The 26,204-nt window shown below is 31.4% G+C and overlaps 1 protein-coding gene across 1 annotated transcript; it reads right to left on the bottom strand.

The window, feature by feature from the left end:
• Positions 1 to 247: 247 nt before the first annotated feature.
• Positions 248 to 5,277, bottom strand: SPL9B (squamosa promoter-binding-like protein 9b). The gene is made up of 3 exons (XM_003551373.5): positions 4,821 to 5,277; positions 1,310 to 1,449; positions 248 to 1,172 (listed from the first exon to the last, which is right to left on the bottom strand). Exons 1-3 carry the CDS (start codon positions 5,186 to 5,188, stop codon positions 559 to 561), a joined length of 1,122 nt encoding a protein of 373 aa, XP_003551421.1. The 5' UTR covers positions 5,189 to 5,277; the 3' UTR covers positions 248 to 558.
• Between the last annotated feature and the right edge of the window lie 20,927 nt (positions 5,278 to 26,204).

Below are 26,204 nucleotides of genomic sequence, written 5' to 3'. Positions count from 1 at the left end.
TACTTTTAAATATCATAAGACTTTTTTGAAGGTAAAAAAAATCTTAATTGTATACTAAAAGACTTATTTTTAACATTTAAATTTCTATTTTTTTATAAAAAAAATCTTTTAAAATTCTTTAAAATACTAATCCAATACATCCCCTTAATCTAATGATTTTAACAAATAACTCCAAGTACAGCTATAACAATATAAGGAATATGCATTCAGTGGAATCACAGACATATATGCTAGAAAACATCGATCATACCCACAATAAAATGATTTACACGTCTGAAATTTCCACAAAATAAAACAGGACAACCCCATCTTGCTTCTAAGTTCCAATACCAAACTAATAATGTCTGAAAGGTACCACAAAAAAAAAAAAAAAAAACAAGGCTACCTACCTTGCTGATATGTTCAAACAAACCAAAATAAGGATGTTTCAATTTTCAAAGTTCCACAACCAAAAGAAGGATATACCCACCTTGCTTCTAAGTTCAAAGAAACCAAAATGCTAGTAGTTAGTGCCAGTCTGGTAACTGATCAAATAGTAACAGATAGCATAGAAGTGCGTCAAAGAGACCAGTGAGAAGACTCACATGCCCTGGATTCCCCTAGATCCATGTAATGCCTCCTGCCCTGCTGTGACACATTAAGCTCACCATGAAGATGGCTATCAAGAGGCGGCGAAATTTGACCTAGACCAAGATCGGGGACACCCTCAGGCGAACAATCACCAGAACCAACTCCCTTTAGGTACAACCATGAGGTGGCATTTGGAAGTTGATGGATGGCTGCAGTTTGTGAAGAAGCCGCGGAAAATTGTGTCATGGATGTCCCATTGAAATTCAACAAGTTGTTGTTCAGCTCAACACTTGTTGCTGGGGCTGTGTTTCTGGAACCCCAGGTTTGTCTTGACAGAAGAGAGAGAGCACAGTTTGAGTCAGTCACTCCAGTGTAACTTTCCAGTAAGGGATGTTTGGAACCAAGGAAGCTTGTTCCACCACTCCCTGATTCTTGCAGGAAAAATTCAGATGGTGTGTCTGAGCTTCCTTGCCAGGTAAGTGTTGCAGCATGGTTACCGAGAGCCGGCTCGGCTGATCTTTGTGTTGGCAGTGTATTTCGCAATGTAACCTTTGGGTATGAAGCAAATTCCATCAGAAAGCCACCGGCTCGGCCACTGTTATCTGTTAAACATGGGTGAAACAGTTGAATGTTTTATAAGGAATAGCAAAAACTGAAATTATTGATGCTTCCTACTTCCTAGGGATACATTAAGCAGAGAGAGTGGTTTCGAATTGATGTTTTACTGATAATTTCTAACCAAAAATAGGCGTAGAGAGTCTGCCATAGTGAGAGGCTAGTGTGGAGCTTGGCGGGGGCTTTCGTCGGCGCTCATTATGACCAGCAAGTCGCCTGCGGCAGCTTCGTTTTCCTTCATCAAATTCAGAAAGCAGATGAAACCTGGGCAAGGGCCATCAGAGAGGATATTAACTTTTCTGAAATATAAATGCTTCCATGTTTATATAAAAGCATGATACCAAAGAGTATGATCAGACACAAGATTTCTGAAATATAATTTCTAGCAAGTAAAACATTACTATAAAAGAGAACATGAGATGACACAAGATTTGAGAATTCTAACATGACAAAATCGCTTCTTAGCATTACATGCAATGCTGTTGACCTGTTGTTACCACAGAATTGGAAGCATTTGAACTATTTCTCCTTTCATTATATTAAATTCACATTACAAATGAGAGAATTTATCAGTAAAACTTAGTCATTGTGACAACATTACAGAACAAAGCTAATATGTATAGAGCCAATACCATAGGTATATTTCCATAAGAAGCAATTCCCATATCTTATCAGAAATCTTAATGCATTGGATACAGTATATCATAATGGAAATACAGCCTAAGTCACAAATGTTTTAAACTAAGGATTGTGATGGCATCAGCAAAAAATCCTCTCAACAAACAATCAAGGAACATCCCATCCAAGATACTTCGAACTTAAATTTCATGTTTGGTACAATATATACTTGCATAATTGAAAGAGAAGCATTGAGCTTGAATACAGAATACAGACCTTAAAATATACATTCACTTTCTTACCAAAATAAGAATACATGACATTTTGTTTCGCCCATTAACGTGTTTGCTCATCTACAATGCTGAAAATAGTAGATTTGAAAACATCCATCTGTGCTATGTCTCCAAAACCTTTTTAAACACTGTCTTGATTCATAACAGCACTGTCGATTTATTGATCCCTTCCCTCTTTCTGGTTAATTTCATTATGGAAAATAGGAAGCACCTTAAAGAGGGTATGGAAAATGTGCAATAAAATCCTATTCGACCTTGGACGGAACAAAAGCCCAAAAGGGACATTAATAGACTAATACTTCACAGGAAACAGCCACCAGAGAGCTATCTAAGCTCCCTAACAATAGTGGAAGCTTACCACATTAATAGATTTGTGCTGATAAGCCCCAAAACAGTTGAAACTCTCATTGTAACACAAGTTCTCCAGATAATCATAGCATCAAAGAATTGAAAAATGAGATTTGGAGGAAAAAGAATGACATTTGAGATTTTTAACACCATGAGATAATACCATTCCAATTTAAGGTCACAAGTCACAACAACCATAGAATATAATAACATAACATCATATTAAGAGCCCAGACAAAGCTTCATTAGCACACTACCTCAAGGTATGTTTAAACTCTTGTTATTAAGTTTAAAAAAACATTTGAATCCCTATACCTTTTAGTTGCTAAACACCATTATTCTATAGTGCTTAACATGTACTATATCCATGCCAGGAGAACATCCAAAAAAATCCCTATACCTTTTAGTTGCTAAACACCATTATTCCACATAAGTAATTAACATCCCACAATTGTCAATCGACAAGGTTTATCTTTCACCAGAGAACATACAGCATCTTGAATGGCTTGAATGTTCAATTTTAAGTAGTTTTAGAAGAGATTATTTTCTAATATGATCTTCATATGAATACCACAATACACAAGACAAATGAACGAAGGTGTATGAAATCAACCATCAATAGGAACTTAGAGCACATGTTGGCAATTCCTTTTGAAAATTTTAGCCCTGCATGAAGAGAATAATTCCCTAAAATATCTTAATCTGGAAAAATATAATTGGTTTGTCAGTGGAGGACAAATCTGCAACATTTTATGCAATGCCCAACCAATCAGGTCACTTAAGTGGCTCTTTTATTTCACCTCATAACTATTGTCCAAAAATACTGGCAAACAAGTAGGCCAAGTATTCCAAATCTTATGGTCAGAAAACTATCCAAATTATGATAACCATCCATCTCCAAAACTACCCACTTGTTAGTAACATTTTGCCATTAAACACATCCCTAAAATGCCCTGTAACATTTGCTAGCAATGATGAGTCAAATTGAAGAGGAAAGTAAATTCAGATGTAATCAAGCTTTCACTACTGAACAGAAAATGGATACTGTCTTAAGATCTAGATCAGAATTCGGTAACAAGAATGATAATTCTATATTGAACAATGAGAACACAGACCACTCTTCTCTCTGCACTCGGAATTTGAGAGCCCAGTCCCTCTTCTGTTAACCATCTAACTTCCAAAAGATATCCCTCTCTTCCTCTCCCTTCTAACCCTATTCCCTTTTCACTTACAATCTTACATCTTTGATTCAAGCCCCATTGAGGTATCTAACAGTCACAAGCAAGTTAATTGAATTATCCAGTAACATTAATTTTAGTCATTTCCATTGAGTTGTTAACAAGACAAAGATAGGACATTAGACCCTACCTACCTTAAGGAGGCCTTACATGATTTGTATATGACAATAATGTGGGGAAAAAAGCACTTTTCTTGTGGAATGAACTTACATTACATGAGAGAGGTATCATTTCATGAGCAAATAACAAGTTAAAAATGGGAAAATAGTATTGCATGGTCTTATTATTCCAAATCTTGATTTATATATTGACCCTCTTGAAGGCTTGGTATGTCTAAACTACCCTAAATTTTTCACTTATCAGAGTCCAATTTACATTGATTCACATGTTATGCAGCTGTTTCACACTCATTTGTACAGTTTTTTCTTTCGCTGAGAACTCCCCTTTCCCTTTCATGAGCACTCCATGATACCATGAAGGAGGAAAGAAGAAACAACACAAGCTCACAAAAGCAATTGGTTTCTAAAGCATATTCCCTCGCCAATCACTAACCATAACTACAAGATAAACAACACAACACCATGGTTATGTTATCATCTACAACTCACAGCACCAATAGATGCATCAAATCCAGACACATTAACAATTATCCAATCATAAAGAAACATTAGAAACCAAAGTAAAACAAACCTTGCACACACTTCATTATGAAGTAAGAGAAGTGCAAGACTCATTACACGCAATCAACTTAAAAAAAATCTACAGAGAACAATCACAAGGAACAAAATCAGCATGATTAAATTCCTGAAATGAAAAGCAACAAATGTAAAAGATACAGCCAAAAACCACACAACAAAGGGATGTAAAAATTGGAATGAAAAACAAAACCATTTTTCTTCTAAAAAACAAGAGCATGTGAATAGCATAGCAGTATAGCAAATGCACTAAAAATAGCAAAAACAATGGAAGTAAGATGAGGAAAGGAAACCAAAGCAGAAGTAGAATTACCCAATATAGCAAGCCAGCTAAAAATAGCAAAAACAAAAGAGTAACAAAAACAAAAGAAGATTTTTTCCCTTTTTGAAGTCAATAATAAATAAACAAAAGGTAAAGAGAGAGAGAGAGAGAGGATGGTGACCTGCTACACTGTTGGCAAAACCTTTGCTCCAAACCAGCAACAATAACAGTAGGGAACTTGGAGTGCATGGTACAAACTTTGTGCCTAGAATAGTAAGCCTTAGCACCACTCAGATCTACTTTGCAGCCCTCAACCTGACACCTAGGAGGTTGCAAAGAACCACCCCTTCCCTTCTTTGAAGCAGAAGAAGGGGAAGAAACCACACGACTTGTTTTGTAGGCCCCTTGAGTTGTTGTTGTTGCTGCAACACTCACATCCTCAAAGTAGATTTTCTGGCCAAACTTCAAGCCATCAAGGGACTCAGAGGAAGAGTTGGGTGATGAAGAAGAAGAGGGTGGTGGTGCTTTGGTGACTGAACCAGAACTCATTGCTCCTGCTGCTGCTACTCAGTGCTGATGCTGATGCTGATGCTCCCTCTAGCTACTAGCTAACGAGAGTGAGTGAGTGTATATACATTAATTCATTTCGTTGAGACTTGAGAGTAGTAGTTAATAATAATGTCAATGTCATCAATTTAATGCTGAAATTTTATCAATTTAATTAAATGGAGTAATGATTTAATGTTTATTTATTTATAAGAATTAAAAGAATATTAGAATAATTCATAGAAACTGATCAATTAATTAGTTAGACGTTTTGATGGTTAATGTTTATTTTTATATATTTGAGAAACGTTATTTGCTTTTAAAATATTTTTTAATTATTTGATTGAAATTTATTACAAATTATAAAATATTATAAGTTAATTTTTTATTTAGATCACAAGTATTATCCAAAAATAATAATTATATTTGAGTTAAAAAATATCATTATAGGTGATAAAATTCTTTTTCTAAGTATTTTAAACAGTTTTAACATAAGATTTGAACTTGAGATTTTTTATTAAATTAAAATAATCTTATTTTAGTTTATTCATATACTTAATGATTTAGTTTTTAATTTTTCTTAATAAGTGTCATTTGTAATTTTTAATAAATTTTAATCTATAATAAAAATATATTAAATAGAGTGTTATAAAATGTGTTGCTATCACTTATGGTTATTAAATCACAAAGTGTTTTGTATAATAATATTTTGGTTTTATAATAATTATTTTTAAAAATATATTTAAAATAATTTAAAAATAGTTAATAATTTCATACCAAAAAATTAATTTTAATTTAATACAAATAAAATATTCTTTTATATAAAAAATCACTTAATTTAATTTAAAGTAAAATAAGAAAATGATTTTATCTAGAACTATAAATTTAAATACATTATTCTTTTCATTCTTGAGTTATAACTAAAATGTTTTATTTTTTTAGAAATTAAATAATTATTTATGGACTGGCTAGTTAGAGAAATCAATCACAACAAATATTTATTTTTAGGTTCAGTGTTTGATGGGTTGTATATTGTCTAGTTAGTGACTAATCACCCCAGGATTTACATCTTTTAAGCTCAACGATTAAGAAGTTGTGAACCTCCAATCATAATAGGTTGACCAAAATGTTCAAAATAAAAGATAAATTTGAGAGGATGACCTAACCAAATTCATTATTCAATGGATCACCTAAGTAAGCTAACAAAGCTCATAAGTTTGAAGAACCTAGATCCAATACCAAACACGTGAGTAGCGTGATAAAATCACTCTACACACGGATAGGAGCAATATAATACGCAATTCATTGACAAATGACAATAAAGGTTAACAAAGTCAATACTAGGATTCTAGATACTTAACACCTGAGTAGGGTGCTATAAAACTACATCTAGGCTCAATACTAGGCTTCTAGATACTTGAATGCATAAGTAAGATGCGATAAAACCATTCTAACAACGTAAGTGAGAGAAACCAATACAAACCACACCTAAGTCTAATACTGGGATTCTAGATACTTAATGTGAGTAGAATGCAATGAAATCACTACACACACAAGTAGGAACAACATAATACACATCACTCCTAGACAATGTTAACAAAACAAAAAGTTATCGAAATCGTTAAAAGATACACAATATAAATAGATGTCATACCTCACTATCATACTTTAGTCACACATGTTAGAATTTGTCAAGGTCTCTTGATTCTTTTTGTCTTCATATTTTTTAACATGTGTTCTCTAGCATGATATGAAATAGTGATATTTTTTCTTGTTAAATATAATTTCTTACTAAAAATATTTCTTTATTTTCATTTTATCCAACTGAATAGCATAAATTTATGTTAAAATTTAGCATGATGACATTCATTTCCAATGACGTGACAAGAGAAAAAGAGTGAAAAATCACAGGGGTTAACGAGTGGCGTAACATCCCTAACTTTTTACTTCTTTGCGGCTCTCACACTATGACACTTCATGCGGTGACACTTCACTCAACATCCTTGCTGGTCAGAATCCTTCACTGTGTTAGACCTTGTGGCCTCAATAATCTTAAGAGGGATAGGCTTAGAATGCAGAAGAAGCAACAACAATCAATTTAACAATGTTCTTTAAACATGCAAGACACAATTGATTGCAACAAAATAAAAAAAGATAAGGAAAGAAAGAATGCAAACACAGTTTTATATTGGTTCGGCCACAATCCGTGCTTACGTCCAGTACTCAAGCAACCCACTTGAGATTTCCACTATCTTTGTAAAATCCTTTACAAAGTCTGAACCACACAGGGACAACCCATCCCTTGTGTTCAGATGCTTTACAACAAGAGACTCACAGTCTCTTAGCCAATCTCATTGAATAAGAAGAATGGAAGAAGAAATCTCTCTTCAAGAGAAGAATATTACAATGAAGATCCATGGATGAACTCTTAATGGATTTGCAAGTGTTTGCTCAAGAATGGAAGAAGAAATCTCTCTTCAAGAGAAGAATATTACAATGAAGATCCATGGATGAACTCTTAATGGATTTGCAAGTGTTTGCCCAAGAGTTCTTGAGAGAGCATTTGGCAATGAAGTTCTCTTGGAATCTCTCTCATTTTCTTTTGAGAGAGGATAAAACATTTTGGCCAAGCAAAACTCTCTTAATCTTTTGAGAGGATAAAACATTTTTAATCAATCAAAACTCTCTCTTTAAAATTCGTGCCCAAGTCACCTATTTATAGGCCTTTGATGGCCATTCACAAATCTAATGAAAAGATGTGATTATTGGCAGATTTTCTAAAAGCTTTCCACTGGTAATCAATTACAATGTTTGTGTAATCGATTACACAGTTATAATTTGAAGGGTTATGACTTTTGAATTTGAATTTCCAAAGTTCCGTTGCTGGTAATCGATTACAAACATATGATAATCGATTACATGTTGAAAATTCAAATTCAAAACCTTTTTCAACAGCTATTTCTCAACCCTGTCTTCTGGTAATCGATTACACTTCCTGGTAATCGATTACCAGAGCCTTGCATTTCTTGAAAGCACTTTGTTTTAAGGCAAGGCTTGGTCTTCAGTGAATCTTGAAACAAGGCTTTGTTTGTTGAAGCAATCTTGAATTATTCTTGAAGCAAATGCTTATCATTTGAAGTATCCTTTTTAGATTCTTCTTTGACATCATCAAAATCATGTATACATACATTCACACACTGGTCAGAACCCTCCGTAAGTAGCTTTTTTTGAGACCTTGAAAATTAACTTTACCTGCTTCTAAGATTAATGACTAACCCCACAAATCAATACAAGACTTCTCAACATGTTTTGTTCTCACTCACACACTTTCCAATAAATTTCCAAAAAGGTAAAGATAGTACTAATTAATTTCTTTAAGTCATCCTTAATTGTACAATCTTATATCTACACAGCCTTTGGATCCCTTTCATTCTGGTGTGATTTGATTGGGGTGCTACAGGTGGTAGCAGAATAGTTAAGTGGAAAGGTAGAAGGGTAGATAAAAGCAAGAAGTGACAATGGGTCCTGACAAATGCTAGTTTCATTGCTTGATGGATTGTATATTGAGTCAACAAACTTACCATACCAAGCATTCATGCCTTTCAAGCTCAGCACTTGAGACATTGTGACCCTCTAAGCAAATTAGATCGACCAAAATATACCAAATAAAAGTTAAATCGTTAAGGATGACCAAGACAATGAAATCATTATTGCATGGATAGTTTAAGTGAGCTAAAAATGTCCCGCAAATTTGAAGGATCTAAGCTAAATAGATAATAATTTGAAGGGTTCTAGATACTAAACACATTAGTAGGGTGTGATAAAACCACTCTACAGAACAAGTGGAAGAAACATAATACACACCACCCCTTGATTAACGGGTGGTAGTGGAAGAATTAAGTGAAAAGATAAAAAAAAGTAGTTAAAAGCAAGAAGTGACAATGGCTTATGTCAAATGCTAGCTCCACTGCTTGATGGGTTGTACAGTGTCTAGTCAACAGACTGACTATACCAAGCATCCATGCCTTTCAAGCCCAATGTTTGTGATGAGGACATGACCAAGAGCAAGGGCAAGAATCCACTTGAAGGACTTGGAGGACCTATGACAAGGGCTAGAGCAAGGAAAGCCAAGGAAGCTCTTCAACAAGTGTTGTCCATACTATTTGAATACAAGCCCAAGTTTCAAGGAGAAAAGTCCAAGGTTGTGAGTTGTATCATGGCCCAAATGGAGGAGGACTAAATGACACCACTTTGTCTCAATTTTTAGAGTGTTTAGTTTGTCTAAATAATGGCCCAATCCTTGTAAAGTTGGCTGACCAAAAATATGTTTTGGGTTAATCAATTAAAAGGGCTTTAGTTAGGTTTAGTTCAAGTTGTAATAAGGGCCCAATTGGCAACCTAGGCATCAGCCTTTTGGGAGACCAAATGGTGGCTGACTTGTTGGCTGTTGGGGGTGACTTTTGGTTGCCACAATTTCAGTTACACTCAGCCATTAAGTTTTTTTTAATTCCCTAGGTTAATGGCATTAAGTTATTTTAATTCTAGGTTAGTGGGTCATTACTAAAATCTGCTGTAAAGCTTCTATATAAGCTGAACCATTTTATCAATAAACACAAGTTGAGTTTTATTCAGAAAATTAGAGTTTATCTCTTTTATCTTAGTGAGAGTGATTCTCCTAAATTCTTGAGTGATTCAAGAACACCCTGGCTGTATCAAAGGACTTTCACAACCTTTGTGTGTTGCCCTCGCAGGAAAGAGTGATTCTTTCCTTCCTATCATCTCCACCCTTGTTCTTTCAAACCACAATTCCAGAAAATCCACCTCTGCCCAGAATTATCTCGTGGCCATAACTCCCATTTTACACACTCAAATTAAGTGATTGTTGAGCCTAAATTGACTTTCAAAACGAGACCTTTCACCTCGTTTTGAAATCACCTCATTTGGAGCCCTGTAGCTTTAGTTATTGTCATTTCTATATTTCTGTCCAGCCACCACTTAACCTACATTTTACCATCCCATTCATCCATTTTATGCCAAGAACCACCTTATTAAGACCCACGAAATTAACCACCTTATTTTCCATCCTTTGCTTAATCAATTTCCGCATTTTCCATCAAGGTTTAATCCTAGACGATCCTAAGTCAGCCCTTGTGCCATGAGGGTTCATATCATTTGGTAATCAGAGCTCCGGTTCTAGGATCAACACTTCCTTTGCTGGAAATATTGGGTAACATCCTTCTTTATTCTCTTTGCCATTTATATTACCTTCTTATTCATATATATATATATATATATATATATATATTTTTTGGGCTGAACCATTGCAAAAGTTAAGCCTTTTGATCTCTTTTTTATATAAAAAAAAAAAGAAGCAGAATTTCGTATAAGCAAAATTAAAAAAAAAAAAAAAAAAAATTGGGCTGAATGGTTCATGCTTGAAGAACTTTTAAAAAAAAATCTCTTTAAGGTAATATATTGGTTGCATGAAGGATTGTTACTTGAATTCCTAAATTCTGAATTTTATTTCCTTCATTTGTGCCTAAAAACATTGTTAGCCTTTTTCTTGGTTAACCTTTTCCTTGTCTCTCTAGCCTTACCTTACACATATTGGTGAATTGTTCTTTGTTGTGGCCATAATCTCTTGAATTACCTAAGAACTCAAGGGGAATTAGAGTGGTAAAAGGCAAGAGTGTTTCATTAGAGAAAAGCCATAATTGTGTGATACACTTGAGTGGGTGAGGTATTCAAACAGCAACTATAATTGTCTTGTTACGTTTGATTTGTTTGTTTGAGATGTCAGGTACTAATCCTAATGATGGAGTGGGGCTTTCGCAATTCCAAATGCAAGCTTTGATGCAACATTTGGAGAGGTTAATGAAACAACGAGATGATGCGCTCCATGAGAGGTTGGATCAAATGGAGAATAGAGATCATAATGAAGAAGAAAGGAGGAGAAGAGGGAATGATGGTGTTCCTAGACAAAACCGAATTGATGGTATTAAACTCAACATTCCTCCATTTAAAGGAAAGAATGATCCGGAGGCCTACGTGGAGTGGGAGATGAAAATAGAGCATGTTTTCTCATGCAACAACTATGAGGAGGACCAGAAGGTGAAGCTTGCCGCCACGGAGTTTTCCGACTATGCTCTTGTGTGGTGGAACAAGCTACAAAAGGAGAGAGCAAGAAATGAAGAGCCAATGGTTGATACATGGACGGAGATGAAAAAGATCATGAGGAAGCGGTATGTGCCGGCTAGTTACTCAAGGGACTTGAAATTCAAGCTCCAAAAACTAACCCAAGGCAACAAGGGGGTTGAGGAGTATTTCAAGGAAATGGATGTGCTCATGATTCAAGCAAATATTGAAGAAGATGAGGAGGTAACTATGGCTCGATTTCTTAATGGTTTGATTAATGATATCCGTGATATTGTTGAGCTGCAGGAGTTTGTTGAAATGGATGATTTGCTTCACAAAGCAATCCAAGTGGAGCAACAATTAAAAAGGAAGGGAGTGGCTAAGAGGAGTTTTACCAACTTTGGTTCTTCTAGTTGGAAAGACAAAGGTAAGAAAGATGGGGCTGCTACTTCTAGTAGTTCCACACCTATCCCATCAAAAACTCGCTCAAAGTCCCAAGAGGAACCCTCTAAAAGGAGTAGAGATGTGAAGTGTTTCAAGTGCCAAGGCCTAGGACACTATGCTTATGAGTGCCCTAACAAAAGGTCCATGGTTCTTAGAGATGGAGAATATATAAGTGAATCCGATGTTGAAGAAGAAGAGGAGAGTGAGTACGTAGAAGAAGAGGAGACTCCGGAGGGAGATTTGTTGATGATTAGGCAGTTACTTGGTGGTCAATTGAAGCATGAGGAGGAGAGCCAAAGAGAAAGCATCTTTCACACTAGATGTTTAATCAATGGCAAGGTGTGCATGGTGATCATTGATGGAGGTAGTTGCACCAATGTGGCTAGTGCTAGATTAGTGTCAAAGCTAAATTTAGCTACTAAACCACATCCTAGGCCATACAAACTTCAATGGCTTAGTAAGGATGGGGAGGTGCAAGTGAGGCAGCAAGTGGAAGTGGACGTTTCCATTGGGAAATACAATGATAAGGTACTTTGTGATGTTGTTCCTATGGAGGCCAGTCACTTACTTTTGGGGAGACCATGGCAATTTGATAAAAGAGCCAATCATGACGGTTACACCAACAAGATCTCTTTCATGCACCAAGACAAAAAGATTGTGCTCAAGCCATTGAGTCCACAAGAAGTGTGTGAGGATCAAAAGAAAATGAGAGAAAAACTTCTTCAAGAGAAAAAAGAAAAAGAAAAAGTGAGCAAAACACTTGAAAGTGAGAAAAAGAGGGAAACACTTGAGAGGAAAAAGAGTGAACAAAAGAAGAGTGAAACACTTGAAGTGAGGGAGAGCTATTTAGCCACAAAAAGTGAGGTCAAGAGGTTGTTTCGTGCTAAACAGTCACAATATATCTTGTTTTGCAAAAATCAGATTTTGACCACTAACACTTTTGATGATTTTGAAGTTGTTTATGGTTTTAACCCACTAACTCCTCTTGATCTTTTGCCTATGCGTAATGTTTCTGTTTTTAAGCATAAAGAAGTTCAAGCAAAGGCGGACTATGTGAAGAAGCTTCATGGGAGAGTCAAAGATCAAATTGAGAGGAAAAATAAAAGCTATGCTAAACAAGCCAACAAAGGAAGAAAGAAGGTTGTCTTCGAACCCGGAGATTGGGTTTGGGTGCACATGAGAAAAGAAAGGTTTCCGGAACAGAGGAAATCAAAGCTTCAACCAAGGGGAGATGGACCATTTCAAGTGCTTGAAAGAATCAATGACAATGCTTACAAAGTTGAGCTGCCCGGTGAGTATAATGTTAGTTCCACCTTCAATGTCTCTGATTTACCTCTTTTTGATGCAGATGGAGAATCCGATTTGAGGACAAATCCTTCTCAAGAGGGAGAGAATGATGAGGACATGACCAAGAGCAAGGGCAAGGATCCACTTGAAGGACTTGGAGGACCTATGACAAGGGCTAGAGCAAGGAAAGCCAAGGAAGCTCTTCAACAAGTGCTGTCCATACTATTTGAATACAAGCCCAAGTTTCAAGGAGAAAAGTCCAAGGTTGTGAGTTGTATCATGGCCCAAATGGAGGAGGACTAAATGACACCACTTTGTCTCAATTTTTAGAGTGTTTAGTTTGTCTAAATAATGGCCCAATCCTTGTAAAGTTGGCTGACCAAAAATATGTTTTGGGTTAATCAATTAAAAGGGCTTTAGTTAGGTTTAGTTCAAGTTGTAATAAGGGCCCAATTGGCAACCTAGGCATCAGCCTTTTGGGAGACCAAATGGTGGCTGACTTGTTGGTTGTTGGGGGTGACTTTTGGTTGCCACAATTTCAGTTACACTCAGCCATTAAGTTTTTTTTAATTCCCTAGGTTAATGGCATTAAGTTATTTTAATTCTAGGTTAGTGGGTCATTACTAAAATCTGCTGTAAAGCTTCTATATAAGCTGAACCATTTTATCAATAAACACAAGTTGAGTTTTATTCAGAAAATTAGAGTTTATCTCTTTTATCTTAGTGAGAGTGATTCTCCTAAATTCTTGAGTGATTCAAGAACACCCTGGCTGTATCAAAGGACTTTCACAACCTTTGTGTGTTGCCCTCGCTGGAAAGAGTGATTCTTTCCTTCCTATCATCTCCACCCTTGTTCTTTCAAACCACAATTCCAGAAAATCCACCTCTGCCCAGAATTATCTCGTGGCCATAACTCCCATTTTACGCACTCAAATTAAGTGATTCTTGAGCCTAAATTGACTTTCAAAACGAGACCTTTCACCTCGTTTTGAAATCACCTCATTTGGAGCCCTGTAGCTTCAGTTATTGCCATTTCTATATTTCTGTCCAGCCACCACTTAACCTACATTTTACCATCCCATTCATCCATTTTATGCCAAGAACCACCTTATTAAGACCCACGAAATTAACCACCTTATTTTCCATCCTTTCCTTAATCAATTTCCGCATTTTCCATCAAGGTTTAATCCTAGACGATCCTAAGTCAGCCCTTGTGCCATGAGGGTTCATATCAGTTTGAGACATTGTGAACCTCCAACCAAATTAGCTTGACCAAAATATACAAAATAAAAGTTAAACTAATGGAAGCTTGCTTCTGAAGCTTCTATGGAGGTTGGATCTTTGAGCTTCATTGAGGTCCTTCAATGGTGATTTTCCACCATGCAGAAGGCATCATCCCCTAGGAAATAAGGCATGGAAGAAGGAGCTTCACCATCAAGAGAGTGTCTTGGATAAGAAGCTCAGAGAGGAAGCTTCAATGGAGGAAAAGAAAGAGAGAGAGGGAGGGAGCACGAAATTGAAGGAGGAAAAGAGAGAGAGAAGTTGAACTTTGAAGTATGTCTCACAAGACTCTCATTCATCAAAGTTTAAGGTAGTCAATACATAGCAATTTAAGTTGCATGGACCATTTAAGTTGGCTCACAAATCCCACAAATTTGAAGGACCTAAGCTTAATACATAGCAATTTGAAGATTTCTATATATTTAACATGTGAGTAGGGTGTGATAAAACCACTCTACACAACATGTGGAAGCAACATAATACACACCACTCCTTGATAAATGAAAAGAAAGGTTGAGGGAGTCAATATTAAGATTCTAGATACTTAACACTTGAGTAGGGTGTGATAATACTACACCTAGGTCCAATACTAGGCTTCTAGATACTTAATGTGTGAGTAAGATGCAATAAATTAAAACAACTTTACACACCACACCTAGGTCTAATAGTAGGATTCTAAATACTTAATATGTGAGTAAGATGTGATAAAATCACTCAACACGCGCAAGTGGGAACAACACAATACACATCACCCTTTGATGAATGAAAAAAAGGATTAACACGATCATTAAATAATATATAATATAAATAGATGTGATATCCTTAATATCACACTTAAGTCAAGCACTACTAGAAAAAAGACATTCAACATTGGCACTTTAGCATCAGATTTTGATAAAACTGATGCTAAGGAAAGGGTGGTGGCATAATTGTAATAAATGTGGCAATATTATCATCGGCTTTTCAAAAACCGATTGGCGATATTGACATAAGTTTTTTAAAAACCATGTTAATATCGCCTTGTTAACATCGGTTTTTCCAAAAATTGATGTTATTTTTCGTGTGTGTGTGTGTGTGTGTATTGCTTCTCGTGCCCACTATCACTCTCACTCTCGATTTAAAGGTCTGAGTTCTGCAGCGCTCCATCTCCTCCCTCTTCTCACCCACACTCGTTTGAAGGTCATCTAAAGGTTGCGCCCCACTTGCAGACATTGTCAGTCGTGTTCTCGCTCTCGATGGCCACTCTCCGCGATGGCAAGGAGTTTACGAAAGTTGTCGGTATCGGCAATGAGGTATGTTCCATTTCTCTTACCTTTGACAACTTAAATGAACGCTATGTTAGGAGTTTAAGAATTCCATTTCAATGCTATGTTAGGGTTCCATTTGGATGCTATGTTAAGGTTCTTATTCTCGTTGTCGCACTCTTCGTTCTCGCACTGTTAAATTTTAGTGCTTTGGTGTTAGTTGATGGTTTTTTGTCACTCCAAAGGCTATGTTAGTTGTGCTAGTGGCATCATAATTGACTACATATAAGTTATGCACACTCACATGACCAAATGATATATATGCTAATACTGAATGAATGATATTTTGTATATAGTGACTGAATGAACAATATTTTGTATATAGTAACTGATATATATGCTAATATTGAATGAATGCTATGTTAGGGTTCCTATATTCTGTATATAGTGAATGATATATTGAATGAATGATATTCTGTATATACTAAATGAATGAATGATACTTCTTGATGTTGTGATGGGGAGTGGAGGGCATAGTTAGATTGGTTGGTTACTTGCCTGCTGCCTACAATAGTGTTAGCCAACAATGTTTAGGCTGGGGTTGCTTTCACGGTTATCCTTTATTTGGGGATTTTAGGCCCATTGTTTTGTACTAGACATAGTAAGTCGTAACAATAGCAAAGGTAACTTAACTCTTGTCTCCTTTGCTAGTGTAAAAAGATTTTGATTTAGCAAACATGAGGAACGTGTATCCTCAATTTGTATTGGAAATTTTGCAAGCTTTGTTTCATAGATACATATATACAACTAACATAAAATGTAACAAAAATGATGAATGAAGATAAAAAAAAATATTGGAATGAAATGGCTATGACAATGATGAAGATTAACAAAAAACCAGAGGAAATATTCAACACAATTCATATTAAGGATCAGGTTAGGAATTTCAAGACTATTCTCAAATAAACATGACATGATATAACACATCAGTATTGCTTATATTAGTTTACTTTAAATGTAGCCTTATGGTGAAGTAAGTAGGTCCTTTGCTGTAAGATGGAAGGATTAACTAGAAGATACATGGCATCTGTTAGATAGTAATGACAGCATGCACTATGTTATATGCAACAAAGATCTGGTGAACCCAACTATACTGGCTGGATGGACAAAACTCGGAGATTTCTATGGACTCACAGGAAATCATCAAGTGACCATGATCCATTTTGGACAGAGTGTTTTCTTCCTAACCATATTCAAAAGTAGCTCTGAACCAAAAGCTTATCGTAAATGACACTCGTTGTACCACCAAATTCCTAACTCAGTTTTAAAGTCCTGTTGAATGAGTACAAAGTGACTTGCATCAATTTGGTGAGAAACTCAACATTATATATAATCAGTACAAAAGCACCTTTGTTTGTCAAATTTTAAAATCATATGCATATCTAAGGTGAACTTAATGTTAATTTCAGGATGTGCAAAGTACTATGTACTCATTTATGAAAAGTGCGGGATTCACCCATCTGAATTTGCAAGAGATTACAGAATGCAAGATTGTTTATAATCAATGGAGGAAGTCTGCGAAAATTGGCTATGAATGGAGGACTTTTGCACAATCACAAAATTTGGAAGCTAGAACTCAAATATTTGAGTTTCCAAATGCAACATCTAACTTTGGTTTATTTTGGATTTGTTTGTAATTTAAGTACATTATACCATACTAATATCTATAAACTTTTGTTTATAACTCTTGGTGTTATATTTTGTAGGAAATGCTACTTGAAATGTTTCTGTTAGGAATCTTTTTGCCAACTTATCGTTTGTGGATAAACATTTATTCTATCAAATATATTGCATAATCTAATTTTGTTTGTTTTAGTTTTCATTTACTTCTTTTCAAGGATGACTTATGTTTATTTTTAGAGTTTTTACAACTTTGAATGATAAGTTTTGCTATATATAATTATAGTTGGTAATTAAAAAATAGGTAGGATATTAAAAAAAATCAAAAAACAACATCATTAAACCACAATATCAATTTTTTTAAAAATAATGTTTTTTTTTTGTAAAACAACATCGATTTTTGATATTTTTAATGTCGATAATTTCAACATCGGTTAATAATCGACGTTGAAAGTCCTTAATAAACGATATTAAAAATTTATTTTCCAACAGTGAAGCATGCTAAAATTTGTTGAGGTCTCTTGATTTTTGTTGTCTCCCCTAAATTATTTACATGGTCCCTTATCTTTTTTTAAGTTGTAATTTAATCTTTGATTTTTAAAAGATACAAACTATTATTTTATTTATTAAAAGTTGTAAAATGATTATTTAAGTAATTTTTTATAGTATATTTACCAAAAAAAAACTAAAAGGACATCACTTTAGGGGTAAAATATGCTATAGAAAATTACTTAAAGAATCGTTCAATAATTTTAAAGAAAATTACTACTTAAAATAAAAATAAGAAATGAAAAGAGTAATTTGATTTTTTTTTTGTCTTTAAAAATTTCTCAAGATATGCTCGCTGCGATGATGAGATAGTGATATTTTTGTTGTTAAATATATTTTCTTGTTTTTTTATTTTTATTTTCTTTTTGTCCAAGTAAATAGCACAAATTTATGTTAAAATTTAACATGATGGCATTCCTTTCGAATGACATGACAAGTGAAAGACAGAGATAAAAAAAAAAAATGAGATTTCACAAACGAGTGGTAGTGACGGGAAGAGTTAAGTGGGAAAAAAAAAAAATGATAGTTAAAAGTAAGAAGCTGACAATGGGTTATGACAGTATGGTACAGTTAGAAGTGATATCTAGGGACCTTGTCTGTCAAAATCTAAGGAGACGCAGGTGCAGGTATACAGAGAGAGATAGAGGAGTTTGTACTTTTTTTAGTTACTTTTTTTTGGAGGCTTTACGGAACAACTTTTGTTTCGTTGTTGCTCTTTACTTGCCTCTAATGTTCAACTAAGGTTCTTAAAATTAGTGTGATATATGGTTGGTTGGAGCATTTGAAATGATAAAAAAAGAAAGAGAAAAAAAGGTTAAGATCTTGTTCTTAAAATAAAAAATTGGTGTTTATATTAACACTTCAGATAATAACATTGCAAGTACAAAATACTCTGATAAAAAGAAAAAACATTAAAACAAGTATAATTAAATATAAAAATGTGAAATTATTTATAATTTTTGTTTGATAATTTTTTAATTATATCATGAAAAGGATTTACGTAAGTTGAAAAAAATATTAAACATTAATGTATATTTGTACAATTTATTTAAAATGTGACTCCTCTAAACTAAAAATAAAATAAAAATCTTAATGTTAATAAAACTTAATATATATAGTTAGTATTATAATCATAATGTTTATTGATATTATTATTATTATATACATTTAATGTTAATATATAAATTTTTCTAATGACTTACAAATGAATTATTCATTTTTAAAACATGAACATTCTTTTTTAATTAATAAATGTTCTATTGTTTGAACTCATACCAAATTTAGTATTCAAAAAAGTATGGAAATACTAATTTTTTACCATTTGTTTAAGAGAAATACAAAAGAAAAAGGTTATTTTTGTGACATTCATGAGAAAATACTTTTCTCCCAAATTCAATGAAATGGAAAGATATGATATATTTTTATATTTTTTTTTGTATTTTTTAAAAATATGTTATAATATGAAAATTAAAATAAATAATTTCATGTAAAAAATATTAAATTAAAAAATTATTATAAAAATATTTTTATATAATTCATTTTTTTTTCTTTTTATTGTTTGTTCCTCTCATACAAATAAGTAGAAATTAATTATTTCACTTCCTTCTTTATTATTTCTATTTATGAAAACGATATATATTTTCTTCTTTTTTTCTATTTATGTTGTGGTTCCTAATATTTTTTTCATATCTATTTTCTTTATCTTTGTTTCACTTCTAAGTTCTTACCCACAAACCGACTGAATCAGACTTTTACACCTTTTAACACAATTTTTTTGAACATATTCTCAAATTAATGTGTTATTAAAATTTCTCTTATTTTAATTTATGATTATTATTATTGTACAATTGTAATAAAAAAAATGAGACTTATTTATATATTCCCGTGCAAACCATAATTACGCTTAATAAGAACTAATAAACAAGGAAAAGTTCTTCCCCAAACTAAAAGGTACTCGACGAAATCCCGAAAGTAGGGGGCATAGCCCAATTAAAGAGGTACGGACACAAACATGCCCGAGCTCCTCGATTGTGTCCAAATTAGAAATAGAAAAATATGTTTTTACTTTCATTGTTTGAGATGTGCACTCGAGACCAGAGGTAAAAATGAGTCGAGTCAAGTCAAGTCAAGTTTTATTAGGTCTGAATTTGGCTTAATTTGAATATGTAAGGTTTGAGTTTGACGCATTATTTGTCATAGACTTGTTTTTAAAGCTCGACTCGGCTTACATAAAAGTCTAGCTTGATCCACGAGCCTATTTAAAAATTTGTTTAAAGACGTCTTTGATTAATTAATTATTTTAAAACCTAGTGAAATACTAACTAAAAAAAACTTATAAAATTTCATATAAGTAATGTACAAATCCAAAAATAATTGATAAACAAAATCATATTGAATTTAAGTTGTTAAAGCACAAAGTATATCAAAAGAAAATAAAAAGAACATAATATTAAAAAATGTATGGATTAGAGATGATTTACACTAATATAGCCAAACAAAAATTATTATTAGTTAAATTAACAATTTTTAATCCAATTTTTTGAATATATAATTATATTAAATATTTTTTTAAAAAAATATATCTACAATAATTTCATCTTAGTCTACTCAAGCCATATCTTATATACTATTGATCGAGGTCGTACCCAAATCAAATAAACATTAAAAATGCAATATCTAGGAAGTGATCATAGGTCGTCTCCCAACGAGCAATGGTCAACCAAACGTTCATAACATATAGTGATAAAACAGTAACGAATTGGGGGGTTGTTTGTTTTTGTAAATTAAACAACAAACAAATTTAAATTAGAAAATAACATAATTAAAACATGTTTTTCCTTGATTTACAAGCAAGTCTCTTATCCTAGGTTACGAGAATTTATCCTTAATCAGTTCAACCACTTAATCCAACCCTAAATTAAATTACTAAGCGAAAATTAACATAAGGTTGTCATTATGTGATTAAACAACACATACATCAATTAATCATGAACGAAACTGATCATTAAGCATGAACGTAAATTAAGCGCAAAGACAATTAATCAAGCACTAAGCATGCATGGATTAATAGCAACAAATACAAAGTAATTGGTGAAAAGGAAAAACTGATTAGTATTCAATAGTAATAACAAAACCTCAAAGAGAGTTGTGTTTGATCTTCAAGAGAAAACAATGCTGGAGACTTAGCCTTCCATTAATCAGTAGAAACGAAATTGTAGATTGAAGCCGAAACGAAATTGTAGAAAACGAATTTTATTCTACGTGAACAGTGTGCATGAACAGTAATAAAAACTAGAATTCTAAAATCCTAGAATTATTCTCCTTTCCGAAAAAAAAAACTCTCTAAACTAAAACCTTGGTGCTATTATATAGGTCTTCAGCCCCAAAGCTTACAAATCTATTTTAAGTCCAAGCCCATAAACGAAATAAAATAAAATCTGGACAAGATAAGATAAGATTGGATGAAATAAAATCTAGACGAAATAAAATCTAGATGGAATAAAATCGGGATAAAATAAAATCTAGATAGAATAAAATCTGGATAAGATAAGATTTGATAAAATAAAGTTATTATTATTATTATAATTAGTTAAATAAGCCGGCTTGTCAAGCTTAATAAGTTTTTTTTATAGTTTGAGCTTGACCTTTTTATCTAAAAAGGCTTTTTAAAAAGCTTGAGCTTGACCTTTATAGTAAACAAGTCAAGCCGAACCGAACCTTACATAGGTCGAGCCAAAGGCTCCCAACAAGCTGCTCGGTTCATTTCCACCCCTAATTGAGAGGCAACAAAAATATAAAATAAAAAAGAAAAGAGAGAAAAATTAGGAGGAATAAATAAATAAAAGAAGTAGAAGGCCGATTCGATAATTGAGATAATTTATTGAAAAAAATAATTGAAATAATGTATTTCTTTCTATTTATCTGAGTGTGGCTTTAATTTGCGGTAAAAAATTTAAAATATGTAATTAACAATTTTATTTTTATTATAATTATTATTTCTTTTTTTCATAACTTTTCTTTATTATATTGATTTGTTTTATTTTCATGTTCCTCAAATTTAAAATAATTATTTTCATAGAAGTATCCAAATTTTTTATATTAAAGATTAATCTCAGCTCGTTTGTAAGGTATGATTATAACTGATCCAAATAAATTTTACTAATCAAACATAATTATCTAATTAAATAGATTATTCATTCACAAGTAAATGTAAATGCAACATATGCTTCAATGTTTTGGATTATTTGTTCTCCTACTTTAATCTATAATACATATTTTTTACTAAGAGATAATATTGCTTGAGGATAGTACAATCATTATGAGACAAAAACTTTTCTATGGAGTATTAAGCTATCTCGACATGACATTTACATGTGGAAACTCAAATTTGAGACTAATTAGTTGACATTTCCGTGATTTGCACGAGTTTCTAATATAATAATTTTAGTTAAATATTATTTAAGTTTAATAATTTTTTAGTGATAATCTTACATTTTTTTCTCCTTCTCTGTAAAAAGAAATAAATGTATGTGTAGTGTGTGAGATTCCAATACAGTGAAATGTGTTGTGTATTTTTATAGTCGATTATTTGAAAAATAAATTATATATTAATTTTTTTATTTCTAGGAATTGAATATGACACACATTAAATTTGTTTAAATGTTATATTATTGATTTGATTATAATTTATTTTAATTGAAACATTTATAATTAGTTAGGAAGAAATTATTACTGGTTTAAATAAAATTATTAGGCGTTTTAATGAATTCATTTTAACTTTTTAACGTTTCATTTGTTGAAGGGTTATTTTTCGTATGATGTTATCCTTTTTATTTTAACTGTTTTTTTCAAAATAAGTTGCATGTTTTAAATATTGTTAAGAAAAATCGATATTATTAGTTGATTGAATTGAAATATTAAAATAATATAAAAATTTAATAATTGTAATATTAATTAAAAATTAAATAAAAAAATACAAACAAATTTAATAAATTTTATTTTGGCAAATTATAGGTATAAAAATTATAATTTTTATTTATTTTTCTTTTTAAGTATAAGTCAAGATGCTTATAAATTGATTTATGGTATTATTTTATAAATTTATATATATTTATATGTTATTGTGCGGTTAGTATGCACTTAAAAATATATAAATTTTCTTTTTAAGAATAAATGATTTAATAAATTCCTCACGATTTAAAAAATTGCACCATCTAAATATGATTAAATGTTATTTATAATTAATTGATTTATTTATATTTGATTCAAACGGTTATATATTGTTAATTAATTTTATAAATTGATTTTCACAATCAATTGCTGTTTAATATTGGATTCTGCCGTGAAAAATGCCTCTGCGTTAAATCAGTTTAAATGCTATTATATTGATTTGATTTTAATTTATTTATATTGAAACGGTTATATATTATTAAAAAAAACATTTATTACGGGTTTAAATGAATATATTACATGTTTTAATGATTTATTTTTATGAAGAAATGGTATGAACTTTTTGTTTTGTTATTTATGTGTTTGAATTTAATTATTTTTCATTTTATAAAAAGTAAGTAAAGAGGTTTCCAAAAAAATTTCTGGTTTAATTTTTTAAATTATTTTTTAAGCTTGAACCGTTAATATTTGAATAATAATTATTTTTGTTAATTATTATTTTTGGAATTGAGTTAGGAGAATTAATTTTGATTTAATTTGGTATGTTAACGTTGGTAATTTAATATTAATAGTGCTTATTTTGCCAAAATTTTTTATACATGCTTATTTTGCCAATTGAATTCATATTTTAATAATGTTTTTCTAAGTTAAAATTTCAACAAAGAATTTATGATGATTTTTTAATAATTAAAATCTGTAAATTTCAAATTGATAAAGAAGAAAGCATTTATAGTATTTTTTAATTTTTAATTTTTGAATTAAATAATTACTAAGGAATGGAATGCACATGAATTTAATTTTCAGTACATGTATTTATTAAGTTATTTCATTAAAAATCTATTTAATTTTATGTGTATAATTAATTATCAACTTTTATAGTTAATTTACAACTATAAACCTAGCTTGAGAAGACATGTATTTCATTTGAAAGTCAAATAATTAGTTAGGAATTTAATTATATGCTACGACTTACTATATGTTTTTAGTTTATGAAATATACAAATATGGTTGTTTTAGTCCTTAAATTAAAAGTTGATTTTTTTGGTTTTCCAAAATCATAAAATATTTTTTTAAGTCTCTCTCAACATATAACATTAGTGCAGGTCAAACATGACATATCAAATGTCTAATTTGTGGTGATTTTTGGCTGTCGCAATTTAATTTTTAATTTAAACTTTAAAGCATGTCACAAATTACAAAAATAAAATAAAATAATGCAAGAATCAAATTCTTTATTGACTTTGTTCTTCATACGCATTCCCTCAAACAACTCTCGTGCTAATCCAACCTACCACTTCTAATACATAGCAAACTCATCCTTTGTGCTACAGAAACAACATCAAGGTCCTCGGAGAGCGTAGGATTCTAGGTTTCATGTTTTGCACCTTGTTTTGTTGTATAATTGTTTGATATGAATGGTGATGTGGATTATTCAAGTTTGAATTGCTGTCTTGATTTTTGGTCAATTACAATGATCTATTACTGCATGATTTTATAATACTTCAAAAACTAATTAATTTATATGTTAAAATTAGAAGGATAAATAATCAGTCCCTCAATCTATAATTCGTTGACAAGTTCGTCTCCGAAAGATGAAAATACAAAATTTAGTCCGTGAAAGTGTAAAAAATGTGACAAATATATTCTGCCATTAACTTCCTTCTTTTACCGTTAATAACATAGGCTAAGTGGTAGGGAGAGACTAATTTGTCACTTGGATTGTCAGCATATGGACATATTTGCCATAATATTTTTTTGACTTTTGATTTTTCCAATTCGCTAACAAATGTGTCGTTGAAAGATGAAAATGTAAAATTTAGTCTCTGAAAATTTAATCCCTGAAAGTAGTATAAAAAATGCGATAAATATATCCGGACGTTAATAATAGATTGTGACTAGTTATTATTATTATTATTATTATTATTATTATTATTATTATTATTATTATTATTATTATTATGTGTTTATAATTTATTATTCTTATTTATTTAAAACTTATGCAATATATATTTTTAAATTTCCTTTTAATATATATATTTTTATTATTTTAATTTCCTTGTCAAACCTTAATCTTTGCTGTTAAAAAAAACTTTATCTTATACCACATATTTAGATTGAAAATAATATGTCGAGAATTTTTAGTAGAAAAAACACAATCAGTCACATAATCAAATTTATTTATTTATTTATTTTAAAAAAAGAATTTAATCAACTATAATTAAAAAAAAATCTCACAAAATATAAACTAGATAAAACTAAAGTGAAATTATAAGTTACTAACTAATAAAGAACCTAAATAAATCTAAATAAAAAATATAATAATGCTCAAACTAATACATAGGTTAACTTTAAAACAAAAAAAAAATTAATACATTCTATCTCTCGCTGATTTAGGTGTTATTGCGACTTTACATTCCATTTGTCATACTATGACAGAGTATGTAATAAAGATTAATAATTAATTGAAAAAAAAATTTTAAAAAATAAAAGGCTTTCATTTTTTTAAATGGTAATTATGATATAAAAAAATTGAGTTACCATTTAAAAAAAATGAAAGCCTTATATATATATATATTATTGATTAAGGAAAAAAACTTATAATTTCACTTTAGTTTTATCTAGTTTAAATTTTGTGAGATTTTTTTTTAAAAAATAGTTGATTAAATTATCTTTTTAAAATAAATAAATTTGGTCTTGTGGTCAGTTGTGTTTTTTTTATTCAAAATTCTCGACATATTATTTTCAATCTAAATATGAGGTATAAGATAAAGTTTTTTTTTAATAGCAAAGATTAAGGTTTAACAAGGAAATCAAAATAATAAAAATATATATATTAAAAGGAAATTTTAAAAATATATTGCATAAGTACTAAATGAATAAGAGCAATAAATTACAAACACATAATAATAATAATAATAATAATAATAATAATAATAATAATAATAATAATAATAATAATAATAATAATAATAATTAGTCACAATCTATTATTAGCGTCCGGATATATTTGTCGTTTTCTATACTTTTAGAGACTAAATTTTACATTTTCATCTTTTAGGGATGCATTTGTCAGCGGGATAGGAAGATAAAAAGTCAAAAAATATTATGACAAATATGCCCCTATGCTGGCAATCCACATTGACAATCCAGTGACAAATTTGTCCCTCCATGTCACGTAGGCTATTTTATTAACGGTAACGGAAGAAAGTTAACACAAGAAATATTTGTCG

Source organism: Glycine max, chromosome 9, assembly GCF_000004515.6.
Source record: "Glycine max cultivar Williams 82 chromosome 9, Glycine_max_v4.0, whole genome shotgun sequence".
Lineage (NCBI taxonomy): Eukaryota > Viridiplantae > Streptophyta > Magnoliopsida > Fabales > Fabaceae > Glycine > Glycine max.
Note: the sequence above shows the minus strand (reverse complement) of the source record. Positions and strands in the feature narration are given on the sequence as shown.